Source organism: Elephantulus edwardii, unplaced genomic scaffold (assembly GCF_000299155.1).
Source record: "Elephantulus edwardii isolate Elephantulus edwardi_28Jun2011 unplaced genomic scaffold, EleEdw1.0 scaffold00091, whole genome shotgun sequence".
Lineage (NCBI taxonomy): Eukaryota > Metazoa > Chordata > Mammalia > Macroscelidea > Macroscelididae > Elephantulus > Elephantulus edwardii.
In genome coordinates, this window is record NW_006399841.1 from 3455488 (window position 1) to 3478496 (window position 23009).

The 23009-nt window shown below is 40.1% G+C and overlaps 1 protein-coding gene across 3 annotated transcripts in view; it reads right to left on the minus strand.

The window, feature by feature from the left end:
* The window catches only part of ARPP21 (cAMP-regulated phosphoprotein, 21kDa), a 138885-nt gene that overhangs the window by 95625 nt on the left and 20251 nt on the right, over positions 1-23009 (minus strand). For 2 of the 3 annotated variants that reach the window (XM_006890606.1, XM_006890608.1), the window contains exon 9: positions 7849-7957. In XM_006890606.1, the coding sequence (XP_006890668.1) occupies positions 7849-7957 (109 nt within the window). Of the gene's footprint in view, positions 1-5831; positions 5934-7848; positions 7958-23009 lie in introns of all 3 variants that reach the window. The other variant, XM_006890607.1, reaches the window with a different exon arrangement.

Consider the following 23009-nt stretch of genomic DNA (forward strand, 5'->3'; position numbering starts at 1 on the left):
AAATCTTCAGTAAAGGCAGATGGAGACAAGGAAGAAGGGAAGCTCATTGATAAAACAGTCAAACCCCACCTAACATTTCTGCAGTTTTCACACGACAGAAACCAGCCATTTTCTTCTTAGAACAGTTCATTTTTTTTGTCTACATCATAGTTACTACACACTGTGGAGAAGCTGAGGTGCTATTATTATTTTATCCTAGAGAAGGGTTGATCATATGAAATTTAAACAAACAGAAAAACTAGATAAAATATGGTGTCCTGTTCCTAGAACATAAGAACTATGTTCTTTTTTGGGGGGGAAAAATCCATTTCCAAGTATAGAATTTCTATCTACAAATATATATACATCTCATTATATTTATAGATTTTTAACAGTGATGGCTAAGTGGCCTATTAGAGGGATAAAGAGACTTAAACAAGTTTGGTTGGGGTTTTGGTTTTGGGTTTTTTGTTTTGTTGCATTGTGTTTTGAGATCTACTAAAATTTAAGAAATAATAATGACCTTTCAATAACTAACTTTTTAAAAAATTATTTTTCTGTGTGTGTACCGTCAAATCAGATCTGACAGATACAGGAGGGGCTTGCCCCTCCTTCTCCAGCAGAGCATCTGGTGTATTCAAACCGCTCACCTCTGGGATTGCAGTGAGCTTCTTGCCACTAGGCCACCAGAGTTCCCTTCAATAACTAATTTTTAATCAAAAGATGGTGCTAAAATAACTAATGCTCATAAAGGCAGGTAAAATAGTGGGTTTTTTCTTTAATTTGCTAAAGAAACAATTTCTTCCTGTTTAGCAAAGGGTCACCCTGGGCAGTGTGTGTGCTGGCCATTTTAGGAAAGGCACATCTGGTACTCTCCCTGATTTAAATCTATGCAGTAACCCGCCATGCTCCATGGAGATGAATTTACAAAAAGTTAACAAAAAGCAAAACAGACCAATTAAGAAAGGCCTTTACAGAAAGGAGTTTTTTAATTTAACAATTTTATGTATGAGAAGAATAAAATACAAATTGTATGCTGTTGATATTATGCCAATAAAGGTCTCTTTAAAACTTCTGAAAACCTCACTACCTTTGAGGCAGTGCTGAAAAATGGAGTCCCTCCACTGACTTCCAAAGTGGGGCATTTTTATAGGAGGAGATTGCCTATCTTTCTCCTGTGGAGCTGCTGGTGGATTTGAACTGATGACCTTTAGTTTTGTAACACGTAAGGCACTATACAACAGAGTGCCAGGTATAATATAAAATAAAATATCATACTGTCCTTACTTCTTTTCATTTGCTTCATTCCTTATAGTTTTATTTCCTAAATAAATATTGCCACTTTGGGGCAACTAATGGCATGTGGAAAAAAAAGTAAGTTTGTCTCGGCGATGTATCATGAATTCAGTATTTCGCTACTTCCCTCAGCTCTTGAGGTTGCAAGGAGGTCAATTTGCATTTACAATAATCGGGTTGGAGAGAAGAATTCTGTAGACTGTATTTCTTCTTTGAAGGAGTAGATCGAAGACACTGACCTTCCCTGACCTCCTCAGGTCTAATCATCTAATAGCACTTGGGAGAAAGTTAAACTCGCAGCTCAAACTTCAGAAATTAAAAAGTAAGATCTCTTGCCTCCTCCACGATACTTTCCATCCTTCGATGGAAAGATCCCCAAAAGTCTTTTCATCATCCCTCTGCCCCATTTTCATTAACAAAACAGAGTAACTAATAGGCTGCAAATTTTGCAGCAGATGAGAATAAACTTTTTTAAGAAAAGTAATATTAATAACCTGCAACTTTTAATAGCAGGGAGAGGTAAAATTGTCACAGTAATTAAGTGCTACATTCAAAGCTGTCACTTATATGCATTCCCAGAACTTAAGGGCTCATTTATTATTTAAAAAAAAAAAGGCGAGAAAAAATGATTTGCCTAATGGCTTACAGAATTCTCGCCCACATCCCATCCCCGAATGGGGGTGACACCTCTTGCCCTTATTACTCGTTCTTATGGAAGAGGAACCTTAGAATATGCTTAGGGGACAACAGACAGGGCTCCCCCTGAAGCCCTACTTGATACATAAATATCATTCAGAAACCAACCTCCCAGCAAAACCTGTTTTGCACAAATAGATTACAATATCTATCTCGCGATCTCAATGTTAGCTACGTTACATAGACTTAATTCTAAAATAAGATGAAATCCTTGCCAAATTGGAAAGATATTTGAAATCTTACCCCTGAAAACACTTATTAGAATTTAATTTTTTAATTTATTATTATTACTTGAGCACTAAATCTATGTGATCAATTTTTTTTTTTGGTTGAGAACTCCTCACACAATATACATATCCTGGCTATGTGTTTACTTACATACATAAGCACACACACATTTTCACACTTGCATACACACACAGACAGACAGACACACACACACCCTTAGAGACTGAAATGTAATTGAAAAAATATTCAACAACGTTTCGAAACTTAAAATGAACTGGACTTTTGCTAAATGAATGGAAAATATCCAGAAGGATTCTTGTGTTCTCTTTTGTTCTATCAGATAATAGTCAAACAAATACTCCTGAAGTATATTACTACTTTAATCTATTTGAGAGGCTCTACTACTCAAACAGTAACTCCCAAAAATGTTGGTTTATTTGCTCAGGTTTTCAGTTATGAATAAACAAAATCAAAGATCAGGAAAATAGAAGATGAGACCTTCTACTGCAGTCTCTTCATGCTGGATTCCTTGCATTTCCCCCCCTTGAAGAGTTAAAAAGGGGAAAAAAACCATGTTATACAGAGTACAGCTAAACCGGCAGGAGTACATTTTATTTCTGCTAGTAATTAGACAATGGAAACAGAATGGGGCATAAAAATGGGCCCACTAAGTTGAATGTTAGCAAGGCACTCCCATTTGTTTTCTATTTGACTTGGGATGATTGTATAGTGTAACAATTTGGGCTGTGATCATGACCAGTTGGGGATCTAGTTTGGGGTCATATGAACCCTCTCCCAAAGTTTACTTTCCTGATATAGAAATCAGTAAGGAAGGTTTGCCATTTACGCACTCAAGAACCTTCATAGGGTTGTGTTCTGTCTTTGAGGTTGGTGTTAACAGAGAATATCGAGCTGTTAATTCAAGATGATGTCTAATGACTTCACGTCTTGATGTATAGAGCCTTGCACAGTTTCTTAAACGTTAGACAAGGGTTGCTCTGTGTGTCCAACAGAATACAGCAGATAAGAAGTGATGTCCCTTCAGAGACGAGGATGAAAAGAGTGTGTTTTCCAGCTTGGTCATTCTCTAACCTTGCCCTGGGGATCATCACTTGCTTTGTTGTAACGATACACGAACAGCGGACAGCATATGCAGTGACCCACACAGCACGGCAGTGAGGCCTGCTAAGAGCCACCTGGGCGGATTTGTGAGGGAATAACACATCATTCTAACCTTTAGAGGCCTTCAGCCTTAGCCCACAACTCGAGAACAATCTCAAAATCCTCAGCCAGAAAGACAAAGTAAGCCATTCTCAGAGTCCAGGCCTACAAGAACCAAGGTGTAGTCAGCGTTTTTGTTTTGAACTGTCACATTCTGGATGATTTGTTTTGCTGCACTAGCTGACTGGTATACAGACAGCATCAAGGGCGTGTTTCACTTTCTCTAGGGAAGCCACAGTGCTCAGGAAAAGGCTGCAGCCAAGATTTTTCTCCCTTTAAGAGAGTGGTTTGAACCTTTTCAGTGTCCTGGAAACTTGTAAGAATATGAAGCAAGCAGATACTTTCTTTATCAAAAGGCATAGAAACTCCCAAATCTAACACTTTGCAGACAGTATCAGGGGCCTTTCCTTCTATGAGTTTATTGAGGATATAGGGTCCTAAAACAAAAAAACAAACAAAAACCCCCTTGACCTTGACCTAGGAGATGAGGAAAATGCTGCGCCAGAAACAGGAGGTCAGATAGCCCCCATGAATCAGGAAAATGGGGAGTACTGGCCACCAGAGAATCTCTGCTAGGGCAAACAGATCCTTCTTTATTATGACTAAATTTGTAGCTGTTGTGTGTACCATAGAGTCAGAACCGATCCGTAGCAGACCTTCCAGCGGTTTTCCAGAAGTTAATCTCATGGGAGGAGATTGTCTATCCTTCTCCCATGAAGCAGCTGGTGGCCTTGAACTGCATGCCTTTGGGATTGCAGCACAGCTTCTTGCCATTAGGCCACCAGAGCTCCATGACTAACCTAGATCCTCTCATTCCCTCATTCTTGTATCTCACAAACACAGTGAAAGTCTTGCCAGGTGCTAGTGCCGTGGCCATGCCGCGCACCATCTGGAATTCTGATCTTAACCACAACCTAATTCTGCACCTCATGAGCAGAGTGTCTAGAATGAGTCAAACCCCCAGTTAAGGCTCCTTCCTTCATCCTTTCTCATAACCTCCTAATCCCAGACCCCTGGGCCGGATCTATCCACTTGGCCGACTGCAATTTGACTACATTCAGGATAGGAATAGTGGTCTCGGAGAGATCACACAAACCATTTTTAAAAAAAATATCCCCATGAAACAAGTGTGGTGGTGGAGGAAATGGAAGGTCCACCATGGCCTCCTGTTAAGTGACTCAGCCCTGGCTGGAAGATCAGAGAAACTGGCTTGGGCCTCAATCCACCTGCACACAGCCTCCCTCATCCAGGCTAAGCTGTGGCGTGCACGTCCTAGCTGACTTGACGTGACTCCCAGGAGTAAATCACAACAGAGGCTAGATATCCTGTGGGAAGCCGAATATCAAATTTAATATTAATAAGAAACCAAATGCTAGATCAGGATATGAGGGAGGGCGTAATACAAGCTAGAATTCACCCTGTGGCACTAAGGCATTCTCTAAGAGTCAACACTGTTCCTAGTTTGTATTTACTGAATCCCTTTTGTATTTACTGAATCCCTCCCTCCTGAGATAAGCATAAGATAAACAATAGAGAGGAACTCGGCCTAATCTGTAAAAGTCTTCTCCATGATCCCTTGTTTTTGTTTTCTCCTCCCTTATGATTTTCCTTTATTCACCTTCCTTATGATTCTCAATAAATACTCAGAGAGGCATGGCTTGAGGCCTTCCGTCATGGGAACTGCTGGCCCTAGCTCACTCAGGCAACTTAGCAGGTTGGGCGGTGGAGTTCATGCAATAAAGCTCACACCTCTACACTTTGACTTCTCAGAAGGAAGTGCACACCGCATTTCAGAGACTGACAAGCGACTTCATGGGATGGAAATGCCACGGCCACGGCTCGTCATTTTCATTTTCTTGTACTTGCATCCCACAGTCAAGTTTTCCACATCTTTCTGTACATATTTAATTGTGGCCACAGAGAGAAAACACCACCACCACCACCAACAGCAACAACACCCCAACACCTCATTTTTTTTTCTCTTGGGACTTAGATAAAATTAATTATATAATGGATATATCCTTGGCAACCTGCTCTTTTAGCCCCCCTTTCTCTAGCTTGTTCTCTGGACGACATTGTTGTTACAAAGGAAACAACAGCGGACTCTTTTTCTGACTGAAACGGATATGAAGGCATCTCTTGAAATCTGACAGCCTCTCTGAGGTTCAGTTGTACTTTGCTGTACTGAATTGTGCATGTCATAACCTAGAAACACACCCAAACCTTTGGCTGCTTCTCCCTCACTTCCCTGAACCAGATCCTCTTCCAGAAACACCTCGAGTCTGCAGCAGTTCAGCCTGTTCCCTGGCTTTAGCCCTCTCCTCCTCTGCCAGCTCACTGTCTGGGGCGCCAGGCCGCCTTACTGCTGACGGAAGGACCATACTGAAGAGGCAATGAAAACAACTACTCACATCATGTGCAAATATTCTCTCCCTCACTCTCTGATATTCCTCTTCTCTCTCTTCAATTGATTTACTTCGTCTGTCATCTCTAAATGGATGCGTTCTGTTTTGCTGAACAGAGAAAAGAAATCAGGAGGGTTATCCACGTTGAGATGGTAGAAATCTGCAGTTAAGCAACTGTCAGCTGAGAATAATAAATGTTCATTTAAACAATGGAGCTGGAGAAGTCTCAATCCCTCTGGTCCCTAAGGGGGACTTGGAGGAGGAATATGTACAGTGTGTGTGTGCATGTGTCAATGTGTGTGAGTGACATGTAATGACAGGAGATGCTGGTGGAATCTGGTTGTCTCCTTACTGGCTGGCAGGAGCACAGATGTTTCAGAAATGAAACACAAGTGCCTCAGCTGTTTAGCCAGTTCAGACAGGTGGCCAGTGATGCACTCCGTCGCCTTCACTAGCCTGCTGGGTTTGAGCCATCTAAAGGAGGTGGCATGGCTGCCTCAGAGTGACTGAGGGGAGGGATAGCTTTGAAAAACTTGGGCACCGGTGAAATAACAGCACAGGTGAGTAAATAAAGTTAAGGGTGAAAAGGAGTTTGTGAACACTCAACCTCTCTATCCTAATTTATGCATTTTATTCACTCAATGACTGATCCTGTGAGTTGCCAACAAAGTAAGACCTAAGACTTTAATTTTGACAAGTTTGGTGATGACGTCTGATCTCAAGAAGCCAAAGAATCCAGCATGAGGACTGCTTGTCTTCATCCTCTCATTGGGACTTTTTCTTGCCTCTTAACTACCATCCCTTCTCATTCTAGCTGTTCCTAACACAATGCTCTGCACTACCACATCTGTCCATCCGTCCTTCCGTCCTTCCATCCATCCATCCATCCATCCATCCATCCATCCGACAAACACCCACTGAGTACACGACAGAGGTATATGTTTCATTGTCTACAGAAGCCACGGTTCAGCTCGGTGGTGGTGGGAGGAAACAAGAAACAAATGATGAACAGGTGTATTTAAAAAAAGTACGTCAGAGATCCACATACTGACTCATTGAGAGCAATTAAAGTAATCGCTTGAGTGAGATGCATATTGTCTTACCTTGAAGAAATTGAAAGCAAAGCTCTTTTCAAAAAAAAAGCTATTTTGATTGTCAAAGACACAAAGAGTAATTGTAATGGCACTTATATGGCTTTCTGCTGTTCTTTCCATGGTCTGACTATTCTTTTTTATTTTATCTCTTTGGCCATTTCTTTAATGCCCCTTTGTATTCCCTCCATGCCCTTGTCACTCATCCCCAACGCTGAAGAGGAGACGCAGAGGACTCTCTACCCTTGTCCAGATACCGTGGATGTGTCTACTCTTGACAAACATAGTGCTTTGTCACAAGCAAAATACACACAAGGAGAAAGTCCTGCTACAGTGCATGCAAAACAAGCAGACAATTTACATGGACCATAAAACATGGGAAGAAAAAGGCGGTGGGAGACTGAAACGTGAACTCAATTCTTTTCCGTGAAGACTTATTTTAGGATAGTTGCAAAATCCACCTGTCCTCACCATGAACAAGGTTTGTTCTTTACGGCCACACCGTTGATCATCGCTCCGTATTGATGATCCAGCTCAGTGTGTGCACAACTGAAGGACAGAGCTGTAGGGAGTGGAATCACTGCCATGGTTACACAGACACCTGCTAATGCGACTGACAAAGCTTCCCCGACAGCTCCAAGCCTGAAGCATCCCAACCCCGCCCCAGGCATGCGGCAGGAACTGCGCCAAGCACCACCCATGCAGCCCAACACAGAGCCAAAGCTAAAGCCACCAGGACTTCGGTTTGCCACCCATTGAATGCCAAAGGGGGGGGAGAGGCGAGAGGGCCAAGGAGATTGGAGAGAGGCCATAGTATCATAGGCAAGGGGGGATGGGTGGGAGAGGGAGGAGGAGGGGACCACGACAAGAACACCAGTCAGCCCACCTTCAAAAAACAACAACATCAGCCACTCTCAAACTTGAGAACCAACCTGATTGTCTTCTTTATCAATACTAGAGTTATCTCGCTTCAAGATAAACCGCTTCTGGGATTCTTCACCTTTTTCATCTTTTAAATGTTCACAAAACCTTTGCTCTGGTCTGCCAGCAGAGTAAAACATATCAATAAAAAGAGCTTTTTCCCCCCCCTCTGTTTTCAAGTCATTTGTTAAGTGTTGCTTTTCTTTTTCCCCCACCATGGCATCCAAGTTAAAAAAGAAACTGAGAGTAAATGAACATATGGTTTTGACACTAGAACTGCTGGCTGCGAATAGGGACCTCAGAGGAAGTCGCTTCAAATGGGCTGTTAGGATACCTCTGGTGGTTCTGAAGTCAGTCTTACATTTGCTGCCCTATTAATTACACAGTAGCAGCTCACCACGATTGGAGTTTAAGGACAACTTTTAAAGTCCTGCACATAGATCATTTATAGACGTCTTTCTTTAGTTATTTTTTTATCTCCTTTGCTTCTGTTTCCCAATAAGATTGCTACAAATCCAAGGGCATGCGGTTCAAATCCCCTCACTGCTCTGCAGGAGAAAGATAGGCAGTCTCCTTTTGTACAATTACTGCCTCCAAAAACCTGCTTGAGGGTCGCCTCTCAGTCCGTTCCAACGCCATGGTACAAACAGCAACACCATCTCACACCAAATACAGGTTTATCACTTAGAAGGTCTACATGAAGTTAGCAACATCTGTATCATGGTAAGGACATCTTTTATGTCCTTCCCATCAAGACCTATCAGAATGCATCATAAAACAAGTAAAGTAAAAGCATCGTAAATTATTTCTGTCTCTCTCCTATGACTGATGCTCTAGACTGGGACACCCCGGGCTAACTCTGATATCCTTCACCAAGTCTGTCTTGTAAATCAGTTGGTTCAATAATTGGGGGAACTGGAGGTATTTAAACAACTTAATGACTGATTAGCGCAGGGAAAGTACTCTAAGCAGTTACATGCTATTGATTAGTCAATTGATTTTTCATGTCCTCTTAATCATTCTGTATTATTACAGGAAAGGGCTTCACTTCCTTGGTAATTTCCCACACTTGTCACCACGCACCACAGAATGCAATGAGTGGCTGGGGTTTCAGTTCATCCCAAAGGAAGAGCTGAAACGGTTGTCCCAGGTTTAGAAACGGTTGTAATTTATGACTCTCATTAAGGTGCCTTTGTCATGTCTGATGTATTACTTCTAAAGCCCGGTGGGTTTTTCTGTCCTCCACCGGATTCACTGTGAACTCAGCCAGGGACAAGCCACTTCCCAGGCACTGGTTTCTGTTGTTTTATATGAGTGGCTGATAATTAAGGAGATTCAACGTATGTAAAACAGCACTTTTCGAACCAAAGGGTAGGTTAGGTATAATTCACATCTTGATGAGAAGCATTACTTCATTCAACACATGTACACAAATTATAATGTGTATACATTATAATAACATAATACATCTAGAAATTATGGTTTCTAGAATAGTGCCTAAGTTTTGCAAAATGATCTCATATTTCATGCTTCAGTGACAGGGAAACATTGATATTTGTTGTAAGATGTCATCAAGTCACCTCCAAATTGTAATGACCCTGTATGTATGTTCAACAGAGTGAATCCGGCCTGATCCGAGTATGTTCTCATTGTCTCAGCTGTGTTCACACCTGTTGTTTTAGCCACTAACATGCCAATCCGTCTCCCCAAGGGTCTTCACCTCTTTCATCGATATTGTGGCCACCTATAGGGGTCCACTAATTGCAAATTTATCGATTTGTTCCCTAACTCCTAAGCAACAGAGAAAGCCTGTTAGGGCCCCTTGTAGAAGCCAAGCTCAGTCTCTCTGATTTTCTAGCCTATGGTGGGCTGGGTGCCCTTGATCCTCGGAATAAAGAGCTAAACCCCTCCACCGTTCTTGAAATCAACGTAAATGTTTCCCATCAAAACACAGTCTAATAAAATGTAAGAAGCAAGCTGCAAGTGCGAATATGACATTTTAAAATGACAGCACTAAAGGGTGAAGTGAAGGTGCTCTGTGCACTGAAGCCATTTCCTGGAGAGAAAGCAGCAGAGATAATTCAGCAAAATCACAGTACACCCCAGTTACTTATTACACTGTGAGATCTTATAAAATTATCCCGCACCATATCAGGCAGCTATAAAGAATTACAATCCCGCCCGGAATTCTTTTAAGCATCTCAGCATTTTTAAGCAATACTTCCATGTTGTCCTATGACATTTTTCAGTTGTTTGTTGTTTGGTTTTTTGTTTTTGTTTTTTTTTAACATAGCAAGTGAAATCAGAATATGGCCTTAAATACTAACGTGACAAACATGGACGGTATCAATACCCATTGGCTCTCTCCTAATAGTTCCAGTCTAGCAAATGCTAGCAAATGAAATTATTTGACTACTGTTAAATTCATGGGCTCTAAGGAGAAGGAGAAGAGTGTTGAATATACCATGGACTGTTAGGAGAATAAACAGGTTCGTCCTAAAGAGGGTGAAACTGGGCTGCTCCTCAGAGGCAAGGTTTCTCAAGCTTTGTCTGACATACTTTGGGCATGTTGCAAGGAGGGACCATTCCTTGGAGAGGGACATCATATTTGGGAGAGTGGAGGGACAGTGCAAGAGAGGAAGACCCTCAATGAGATGGATCAGTTCTGTGATTGGGGTGGTGGGAGTAAGTGTGTTGAAGACAGTGAGGTTGGCACAGGATAGAGAAGGGTTTAGGACTCTTGTCCATAAGGTCACTATGAGTCGCAAGCAACTCAGCGCCACATAACAACAAAACAAACAGCAAAAGAGAAGAGGGACAATCTCTTCCTGTATAATTGATCCAGCTTCTGAAATCTGTCCAGAGGGTCAGCTGTGAGCTTGTTCCCACTTGACAAGCACCTCGCATCAATACCATCTTTTTCGTATGTGATACTCATTGTCTATGCACTGGATTTAAACGCTCAAGCTCACTGCCTGCCAGTCAGTTCCAACCCATAACTGAGCGCCACTGGGTTTCTGAGGCTGTAAACGGAACAGGAGGAGACCCCTCATCCTGCTTCTGGGAAGTCACTGCTAAATTCAGCTGCCTTTGAGTTAGTGAGGAGTACAGTTCGAGGCAGACCAGGCCACCAGAACTCCCCTGGTGCTGGGTTAAGGCTCCTTCAAAAGTCCAAGGGGGACGGGGTAGGGGGGCAGGGAGAAAAGCGCAACAGTGAATGAATGGAAATCCAAAGTCTCTGTCAATTTTCATTAAAATTGAAATTAAAAGAAGGAGAAGGAGAAAGAAGAAAGAAGAAGGAGGAAGGAGGAGGAAGGAGGAGGAGGAGGAGGAGAAGAAGAAGAAAGTTTTTTTAAAAAAGTCCAAGAATATGGATAGGTTGATTCTGGGAATGAGGTGACTTGCTTAGTACTCTTTTTTTTTTTTTTAATTTTCTAAAAACTTTAGAGTCACTTGTTGGTGCAAGAGTTAACATGCATGTCGTTTTATGTGCCGTTGAGTTGCTTGCGACTCATAGCGACCCTATGTACAACAGCCCTAAACTGCTCTGTCCTGTGCCAATTGCACTGTCTCTGACACTCCCACCCCCATTACCCCAGTCACTGAATCAATCCACCTCACAGAGGGCCTTCCCCTCCTGCGCTGTCCCTCCAACCTCCCAAGCATGATGTCCTTCTCCAAGGACCGGTCTCTCCTCACAACATAGTTGCTGATAAAAAAATGTGACAGCTGGGGCCACTCAGATGGCCCTGGAAACAAGACCTCATTATCTACTAGCAAAAACTCACTGAAAATTCTCTGTAACTTTCTCTCCTGTTCCATCTGACACATACGAAGTGGCCATCCATCAGAACCAACTTAACAAAAATTGTTTTTCAGAAAAAAAAAATCATCTTTTAGAAGAAAAGCATCAGAGTGAGCTTTCAATGTGTGAAGCAGAGGTAGAATGTGGACAGGGACCTTATTGTCCATGTGTCTGTAGGGACCTATGCTATTAACTTAAAGGTGGCATCTGTGTGGCAGTTCAAATCCATCAGTGGGTCCACAGGAGGAAGATGGGCAATCTCCTCCTGTGCTAGTTCCTGCCTCAGAGCATCTGTGGGGAGGGTCGGCTCTGAACTGGTTCCAACTGGTGACCGTGAGGCACCTATGGCACAGGAGAGGAAATGGGATACATGGATAAATTCATAAAAGCATAAATTCATGAATGAATGAATGAATACATGAAAATGTAGCACAGCTGTTATAAACCATTAAGCTATTTTGGGGAGGATTAAACGATTCACTAAGAATTATACTCTTCAATTTTTAAGTCATTCTTCTAGGTCATATAGCACTGGTCTGTGCATTGTTGTACAGAGGTAACTCGTGGTTGCTGTGATGCTGAACACTGTGACCTTGATGTGTCAAGTGTGAGAATGGTCACCCATGGTGGACAGTGTTTGGTGGAGCTCCCCGATTAAAGCAAGCTTGGAAGCAGGAGTGGCATCCATTTCCGAAATGGCTTGCCTCCAGGAATTTTATGAACTTGGAGAAATTATGAAAGTTATGCAAGTATTCAGATCTTTCATTCATAGGGTCACTATGAGTTGTCTACGACTCAACAGAACTTAACAACAACAAAAATAATTATTAAATAAAATAGGAGAAATTGATTAGCTGGACCATAAAATTCAAATTCAGAGTGTTAGGGAAATCTTTAGGAGTAAAACTTAATTTTTGTTTAAATTGAATGAACAGAATTATATTGTGGAAAAATTGCTTTTTATAATGAGAGTATGTATCTTGGGAAGGGAAGAAATAGAAAGGCTAGCTCTTGGTTTTAGAACTTTCTTTGGAGGATCAATGTAATTTGAGTTATTTTAATATTAATTTTGAAATTTCAATTCCTTATCTTTGTGGTGCTGGCTGATATTTTCCTATTTCATTAGAGGACATATTTAGGAGCGATGTAGAAAGTGGTCAAAAGACCTTACTCTAATCAATAATGTAAACGTTATTTGAACAAGACTATGCCCTATTATTATATAAAGTGTGAAATGTGTTTTCTCAATCACCGCTTGTCACAGATCTTTTCATTCTTTTCCAATAAAGGAACAATCTAAAATATGAATGCCTTAATCTTTCTCAAAAACATAATTTTGAATGACCATAAAAGACCTATGTGAACTCTGCTCAAAAGGAATAAGTAAAACCCAATTAGATTTTTCAAGATTGATTTTATGGAGAACTATCTATGACTCTAGAGCTTTGGGAACATGCAGTTTGCAATCATGCAAACGAGGGCAGAATGTTGAAGTGGAGAATTACTAGTAATCCTTTATATGGTAGCTTTAAAACAAAATCTTTACCTCTTAATTTTATACCATAGCAATATTATTTCACAGTCATCAAATGCATGCAAGGAACTCACCTAATGGACTACAGTTTTCTTTAAGGTTCTATTATTTTTAATATGTTAACAATAAGGAGCCCTGGTGGCACAATGGTTAGTTAGGTGCTGGTTACTAATAGAGAAAAGAATATAACTCCAAAGGAGGGTCCCCCAAAACACAACAGATCATGATAGTCATTCAACTGGTGATGACTAAACTTTATTACATGTGTTACGGTCATGCATTAACACCTTTTTCCCCCCTTTAGCCAATGACCGGCCAGCTATGAGTTTCTGCTTTCTTAAACCCATTGCCACCGGTCTGTCCTCACCCACTCAGCCCCGGGTTTCTGAGGCTCTAAGTCTTTCCTGGAGGACCCAGCCCATCTGCATCCCATGGAGCACAAGGCAGATGTAACTGCTGATTCTTTAGCTGCTAGTCCAACCTTCACATCCTTCACCACCACCGGGGTCCTCTGCTTTCTCTACATTACCATCAAAAAGAAAAAGATACACGATTTTGTCCTCCAATGGGAAAAAAAAAAATCCTCTTGTGAAGGTTAACAAAAACTAAATGGTCTCAAAATTCTTTCCATGTATCTATCTGTTCTGACATTTATTATTCACGTGTAAGGAACAACATTGGTGCTTCCAGTCAATTTCTTGGCATCGCCAGTGAACATTTCACTAAGATTAACTCCTCAATGTTTCTTAATTAGACATAATTCTCTAAATGAGAACAATGTAGCTGAGTAAAATGCAGTGTAAGAGAGTCTATTCCAATTATTTTTAGAATATTTTTCCTTGTGAGCTTGAAATAGAGTGATCTCTCTGTCTTCCCCTTCCCCCTCCCTCTCCCCTCTCTCTCTTTCTTTCTCCCTCCCTTTCTCTCTCTCTCCCCTCTCTCCTCTCTCTCTCCTCTTTCCCATCTCTTCTCTCTCCTCTCTCTCTCTCTGCCATTGAGTCAGAACATACACATAATTGACTCTCCAGCAGGTTTTCTGAGGCTGTAAATTACATTTTAAAATTTACAGGAGGAGATTGGCCATCTTACTCCCACTGTAATAGACTAACATCGTGACTCAGAGCGACCATCTAAACAACGGATCTGAAACTTCCCCTAACCTGTGCCATCCTCATCGTCCCTGATCCACTTGAGCCCATTGCTATGGTCGCTGGGTCAGTCTGTCTTGTTGAGGGTCTGCCTATCTTTCTCTGACTCCTCCACCTTTTCAAGCATGATGTCCCTTTCCAAGGGGACTGGAGAGGACTGGGGAGAAACTGGCCCCTCTTAACAAAGCACCCAGCATATGTGATTCGAAGTTTCTGTATCCTTGTCTCCAAGGAACATCCTCATTGCATTTTCTCCAAGATGTTGTTGTTAAGTGTCACCGAGTCATAGGCGACTCATAGCGACCCTATGAATGAAAGACCTGAACACTGTATAATTTTCATCCTTTCTCCAGGTTCATAGGGTTTCCAGAGGCAAACCATTTTGGAAATAGATGCCACTCCTGCTTCCAAGATTGTTTTAATCGAGGAGCTCCACCAAACACTGTCCACCAGGGGTAACCATTATCACATTTGACACATCAGGGTCACAGTGTTCGGCTTCACAGCAACCACGAGTTACCTGTGTACAGCAAGTGGGCAGATCAGGGCTATTTGACCTAGGGGAATGTTTCACCAAAAACAATTAAAAACAGGCCTGAGGGCCGCGGATTAAAGTCACCCACCTTTGGCTTGGTAGCATCACTTTCTGTCCACTGGGCCAACTGATCTCTCTCTATGCCATACTTATTGTTCAATGCCATTGAGTGGTAGGTGACTCATAGCAACCCTATGAATGAAAGACCTGAATGTCTGTATAACTTTCATCCTTTCTCCAGGTTCATAGGGTTTCCGGAGGCAAGCTAGTGTTGCTTATTCAAGATAGTTTTGCTTAATCTTTTGGCAGCCTATGAGATATTCAGGATCCCCCACAAAAACAAAAATATGTATATTCCGCTAGATCTGGAAGGGCACAAAAGGGAAGCTTTTAAATTTAAGACTGGGTAGCTACATGGAGCTGGTCATCAAAACGCCTTAGCAATTTAGCAAAGCGGGGCTATTGTGCACAAAAAAATGAAAGAATTTGATGGTGTGAGACATCTTCACGGCCAAACATCAGAGACATCTAAGTGACATTGATCACTTAATTCTCAATTTAAAAATGCTGATACCCCAGATATTTTCTTTGAAAAAGGAAACAAAAATCCAGAGATCTTTTTAAAACAAGTATTTTACAATGTCCCTTATAATTTCTGACATTTTATGGCATTTTCATTTACCTTCCTATGAAATTACACCTTAAAAATCTATTTTCAACACTCAGCACTGACTATCTGACTTCCTTTATTTCACACTCATTGTTCCACTTGCCCATACTTTGAGATATTCTTTCTCTTTATCTCAGTTTCTGCCTTGTATTGAATACATAAACAAACACACTGTAAACCAGCATTAGAAACAACTTGACCCTTCTGTAACATAAATATTCATGGATAATACAGAGAGAAGATGAGATGGACAACATCGATAGCTCTGTTCTGTATAACAGATGTATCACCATTAATAAACACTTTGGTTACATACCAAGGGCCTTAAAAATATTAAAAATATCCCTCTACTTTGGCAGAAAGATTCCATTTCTAAGAATGGATTCTAAAGAAATGAACACAGTTCCACTATTCACAATAACAAAACAGTGGAAATACAGAATAGACAAGTTAACTAGTGTAAAATGTCTAAAATGCCTTTATATGTAACGTGCAGTTTAGTAAAAGAGTACACTACACAATCATAGTAACTAATCTATAAATGCAATTTATAATATACAGCTATGCCATGATTATATGAAACTAGAATAGAGAATCTAATAATTAGGAACAGTGGTCTCAATGGCTGTCTGTGTAGAGGGGAGGGGACATACTGGGTAATTTCAGTTTTTAACTTTTTATGTGTTTTATGATTATTAGGTGTATCATTTTACAACATAATGATAGCTGACATTTTTGAAAGATAGACAATTCTGAACAACAAAAATTTTCCTATGTTGGGACTTTTTTTTTCCTATAAGCTTTTATTTTTTCATAATCAGCCATAATGAGCATTTAAACGTTTTTCTTCATCAAACTGATACTTCACCTTCAAACTACATTGTTGTTTAAAAACAAAACCACTACTGAAATGAATTCTGTTTCCACTTCTGTCTCAGATCATTACAAACCACCATGAAGTCATGGTGAACTTCTCCACTTCATCCCTCAAAAAAAACCCCACCCACTTTTTTAGTAGCTTATCTTTCTTTATGTATGGAAATAGATGCATTTCACGTCCTAAATTGTAGTGACCAACTTAAAGACCTGATTTTCATCTTCTAAAAAAAAAACTCCATTAATTATGAGATAGAAAAGAGAGGATTAAGTAAAAGGAAGAAAGTTTGAAATTTGTAAAAGGAAAAGGCATCCCAATTAAGCACTTGAATGCTGCTGTTTCACTGGCTGGAAGAACTGAGCTTGACAAAACATTAATTCTTGGAAATTTGTCTATGAATTGAGAATTTCTACAAAATGAAAAAGAAAGATTCAAGTCCCAAAGCAACTTTACAAAAAGGCAAATCTTGGCCATGATCTTTGGACGTTCTTCTGTGAAGTGTCTATGAAACAAGGTGTGCATATATTTGCAAGAGAATACCTCAAATATATCCCTAGATTTTGAAACGATGAAAACATTTCTGATTTGGGTTAGAGGGAGGACTGACCCACTAATTCAGAGGGCACCCTTTTCTGGTGGGTTACGTCCACACATTGTGGTGGGGAGAAAGAGGGACAGTCACCTTACACTGATTTACAACCTCAGAAACCAAATTGAGGGTCAGCCCTGGGTCAGTTCTACAACAATGAGGCTTTTGGGCGAAGTGCCAATAAATATGTAACAACAATGATTATTTTAGAATTTGAGTATTTTTAGGGACGCTTTTGGGCTGCTTTTGTTTTCAAACTCAAGTAAGATTTTTAAGTAAATCAACAAAATCTTAACCCACAAAAAATGGTATTTGTTCCAAAGTGTTTCATCATCTCTACTCTCCTGTTGCTATTTTGACAGAGGGCACACCATTGTGTAGGTTTAATTCTTTTTTTTTTTTCACTTCCAACACTTTATTGATGATGAACAGAGGCCCTTTTCATCTAGAGGGGATTTATTTCTTCATTGTTTCTAATTTCAGCTCTTTTTATTTTTTCTCAGCAGCAATAAAGTATCTAAAAAGGTAGTAAAATATGTGACCACTTGGTTTTTCTAAATGCTCCTTCTTCCCTTACTATTTCATACCAATGTTAAAAGCAGAAGCACTGATACATCCAATGATTCACATTTTTTCGCCCCAAATTGCCTAAGGAATTTATAGACTATAAGCCACCGACTTCCTATAAAAGGGTCGTGAGCTTGACTTTTGTTCTCTATACCGTCCGAGTCAAAACCTTTCCATAGCTGACCTTCCAGTTTTCAGAGGAGACTGTCCAGCAGTCTCCTATGGAGAAATTGGTGGATTTGAACCCTGTTCCTTTGGGTTAGCAGTGCAATGACTTACCTTTAAGACGTCAGAGCTAGTGCATTCCATTTAATACCTTTTCAGTGTTAATGATTAACATAAATGTTGAACAAGAGGACATATAAAGGAGAAAACTAAAGTTCATCTCTTAAAAAAAATGTATCATTGGATGTCTTTTTCATCTCTGTAGCTTACTCTGTTGACAGCTTGACATTTTCTGACTTGTTTAAGTGGGAAGAGTGGGTTTTTTGTTTATTTCTGGGTTTATAAAAAATGAAAAATAATGTCATTTATCTCAAAATGTTGTGAGGATTGAATGAGAGAAAAAAAAAAAATGTATCCAGTTCAGTAGTAGATACTTAGGAAAATCCACTGTTGTTAAGTAGATGCCTACCACTAAATATCCTTCAAGGCCAAGTATTCTCAATTGTTAACAAGGCCCAGAAGAATCAGTTTACTTTACATCAAACAGAACTATTGGATATTTCTGTATATACAAAGAAAGGCTTCATTTTAATGTTGTGAAGACCAGGGAAGTTGAAGTTAGAGTTAAGTGGTTCTGTTCTAGAATCTAGAAGTTTTGAGAGGTTGAAAAAGAGAATGTTAAACAAAATGTAGTAGTTCTTCCACTTAGTTAACTTCAGTTTATGGATTGGAGATTGGTACTGAGCATTACAGTGTAAGAAAGAGAAGTAATTCTAGGGAAAACAAACACATTCCACAAAATCGCTACAACTTCTCCTTCTGTTCAATTATCCCATAACTCTCTCTCCCTGTTAGCCAGAGTAATACATTAAATGATGACCTAGTGTGTAAAGGTTGTGCTACCAACCCAAAGGTGGGTGGTTTGAAACCACCAGCAGCTCTTTGAGAGTAAGATGGGCTATCTCTTCTCCTGGGATTTACAGCCTCAGAAAACCTGCTGGAGGCTCAGCTAAGAGTCAGTTCCCACTCACCGCCACATAATGATAACTTCAAAATGAGAAATCTTTGGTTCAGCAGGACATAAGGACTATACCAAGAATAGCACCTATGCCTTTTACAATGATTTTCATGTTCAAATCTCCCCTAAAAGCTTTTCCAAGAAATAGGTGGTAAAATATTACCCATCTCATAACAAGGATGTAGAAGCAATGAACCAACTCACAGTGCTGAACCATGTTCTGTTACTTCCAACATAACAGCTTCAGGCTAAGTGACAATGTGACAGTGGTCTGGATCCCCTCAAAACTTGTATACCTTCTGGACACACTAGACACTGAATCTCTCATGATGCAACTAGGGTAATACACCTTAGAGTATAACCACCTGGAGAGAAATTATTTTGGCTCCTCAAATAAACTATAACCTTTTGATATATATTTTCTATCCTACTTTTGTTCAAAGAACAGGGTAAACACACAAGGCAATTATTTTTGCTTGATTTATGACACAGTTTAAAAATAGGGGAGTGAGTTTTGTTTTACCTCTGAATGTATCACAATAAGGCTTAATCCAGTGCTGTTTGTGGTTCTGAAGTTTTGTTGACATCATTATGAATGGTTTTACCAGCCATCTTAATATGAAAGTTCTTTCATTTGGTTCACCATTCATTTCTATAAACAATACATTACAAAGTAGGATTCTTGAAAGGAAAGAAATGGTTATTAAAAGAAGAATCAACTCAACTATTTAATACATTGCTTTGAGTCAGAATCAATTCATATTTGACCCTTCAGAGGATTTTCAGAGGCGGTAACTCACATCTGTCTCCCAAGGAGCAACTGGTGTATTTGAACCGCCTGTCTATGGACTGAGAGTGCACCTTCTTCCCTACTAGGCCATCACAGCTCCAAACAAAAGAATAGTGCTACATTTTCTTCTTGATCATATTATTACTTAAGGGTGTTGGCTCTGTTAATACTGACTCTTCTTTCCCTAATCTTAAGAAGAGTAACAACCAATTGACAGAAAGTGTGGACGTGGGTTATGGTCCTCGTGGAACCGGCTAGGTTAAATCCAATGGCATAAGCCTTAGCTTTCTCTCCTGGACCATGGTTTTGCTTAAACTAGTGAAAGTGTTGTGAACAAATTATCTATCTATCTATCTATCTATCTATCTATCTATCTTTCTATCTATCTTTCTATCATCTAGCTGTTTAGAAAGTGTTAAAGGTAGTCTTAATCTATAGAAAAAATCTTGGAGGTAAAAAATGTTGAATTAAGGGCACGGATGTTACAGAAGATTAAACTAAAAACCTCACTCATTGTCGCTGAGTCAGAACTGACTCATAGCTGACTTTCCATTGAGTTTCTAAGACTGTAAATTGCTGGACAGGAAACGGCCCATCCTTCTCCCTTGAAGCTGCTGCTGGATTTGAACGACTGGGGTGAGCAGCAGAACTAGCTCTGACGGACAGTGGGCACACACATGTTTTTCTGGTAAATTAAATAGTAAACTTGGGAGCTCTAGTGGCCTAGAGGTAAGAAGTTGCACTGCAATCCCAAAGGCACATGGTTTGAATCCATAGCTGCTCTGTGTGAGAAGGGAGGGCAATCTCCTCCTATGTGGTTTATTGGCTCTGAAAACCCACTGGTGGGTCAGCTATGAGTCAGTTCCATCTTGATGGTACATGCCAACAAGATGCTTTAAACAAATAAAAGTCTCCAAAATAACTGAAAAGAGGGGGAAAGGAACATGTAATGTATTGAACTGTGTCCCTCTGAAATATGTTCAGTCCTGGTTCTTTTCCCAGTAGGTTTCTTTCTTATGCTAATGAGGCTGCAAGGAGCTCTGGGGGCCTAGTGGTAAGAACGTGTACTGCAAACTGGAATGCGTATGGTTCAAATCCACCAGCTGCTTTGTGGGAAAAGGATGGGTAATCTCCTTCTGTGAGATGAACTGCCTCTGAAAAACTACAAAAGGGTCAGCGATCAGTTCTGACTCAACGGTACTCAACAACAACAAAGAGCCTGTATCAATATTGGGTATGATCTAAACATCATCACCTCTGAATTACAGAAAGAACAGAAGAAATGCAAATAGGAAAAATCTAGGAAAGACCAAAGTCAAGCAAGGGTCACAGAGAACCCAAAATATGCGGGGCTGCTTTGGAGAAGGAATCTACAAAGCTGAGACCCGGTCAGCCTCACACTACGAGAAAATAAACTTCTGTTCTGTAAAGTCACTCACTGTGGTAATTGTGATACAGTAATATTACCTAACCAAGACAGAACACAATACACCTGTTTTTCCCCTTCACAGAATACTGCTCAGAGTCGCCTATTCAGCTACATTCTCTGAAGAATTTGAGAATAACACTATGTAGAAAATATAATCATGGAGATAAGAAATATGGGGTTGGAGTCGTGCTTAAAAAACCTCCTTTGAGCCTGATACTAATTAAAGAACTAGGTGTCTGTTGAGTAAATAGAGCTGCTTGGTTTTCCTGAGAGTAATGGATTTCAGTGAGGTTCTGATTACTGGTTCCTAGTCAGATAATTTTCAATTCTATTCCTGATAAAAACAAAGTACAGAGTGAGTTTGCTCTGTTTAAAAATGAGAGAATGTCAACGACTCACAGATTTCCAAGAGGCACTTAAATAAATTGGTGTTTGGTCTTCTTCAGAGGCTTATTAAACCAGCAGCATCTCCATCAGGGCTGCTGGCCTTATTTGAGCCACCGCTCACTTTCCTAATCAACAGAAACCAAAATGTAGAGGGAAAAGAACAATGTTTGGTTTTCTGTTTGTGTTTTACAAATTCAGCTCATCACCTGCAGATATTGATGCACCCAAAGATTAAAAAGTGATTTCAAAGGTGTACGTCAGGGTTGTGTTCTTTCTCCTAGTCAATCTATACGCTGAGCTAATCATTCAAGAAACTTGACTCTGTGAAGAAAAATGTGGCAACGGGGTGGTTGGAGGCCTCACCAACAGCCTATGCCTTGCAGATAAGACAACCTTACTTTTTGAAAGTGAGGAGTACTTGAAATACTTCCTGTAGAGGATCAAAGACTCTCAACATGAAGAAAACAAAAAGTCTTACCACTGGACTGATATGTAACATCATGATAGACAGAGAAAAGACTGAAACTGTCAACAGCTTTATGTTACCTGGATCCAGGTTGTGGATTAGAACCACATGCCTCTGGGTTTGCAGTACAACATATATATATATATATATACATTAGCATATTCTTTCATTTAATTTCCCTCCATTCATTCATTGTTGCATATTTTCCTCCCTGTCTACTCCCCCTCCCCACCAGCTCGTTTTTCTGACTGAAAAAAAAAAAATACTTGAAATTTTTCTTTTTTTTCTTCCCCTGCTTCAACCTTTACTGATATTCTGCCAATTTTAGATGCCATAGCTAATCTTTTTATTTCAAATGATACTTTAATCAGTTTAATGAATTATTCTGTTTTTAACATAAACATCCATCATCTCAGTGCTCAAAATCTGCATTAAAACTGAGCTTCATTTGAAAGAAAAAAATGAAAAAATATTCTTTCATGTGATACAATCCCCTCCCAAGTCCACAGTCCACTTTACTATGCATTTCGTTTTCTGTAATCTTATCATGAAAATAATACCTAATCCTATATTCCTTTTAAACAGTTCTCTCCGTCATCTATTTCAATGCAGTATACATTATTTATCCCCTCTTTTCTTAGATTCCCTCCACCCTGATGTCAGACCTACTTTACAACAGTGGCACTATGCAGTATTTGCCCTTTTGTGACAGAGATATTTCACTCAGCATAATGTCCTCCAGGGTCACCCATTTTGATAATATTTCATGAGTTCTTTGTTTTTCAGTGCAGCGTAGTATTCCACTATGTGAATATACCACAGCTTCTCTATCCATTCGTTTGTTGATGGGCACTTGGGTTTCTAACTCTTTGCTATTGTGATCAAAGCAGCAATAAACACAGGTGTGCCTATATCTGCTTGGGTGGCAGTTCTGGTTTCTTCTTACCACTTCTTACCACTAGGCCACCAGAACTCTCTTTAGATTAATAAAATAAAAGCCAAAGTCACTGGTCTGGGTCAATTCTGACTCACAGGAAACTTCCCTCAGCCTTCCTACACTGTGAAACTTTACAGGAGGAGACGTCCATCTTTCTGTGGCAAAGCTGCTGGTGGAACTGCCTGTTTAGCCATCCCAGATGTTATGCACTGTGCTGTAAATTATTTGTACCAGCCAGGATTTCTTAAAAATCCC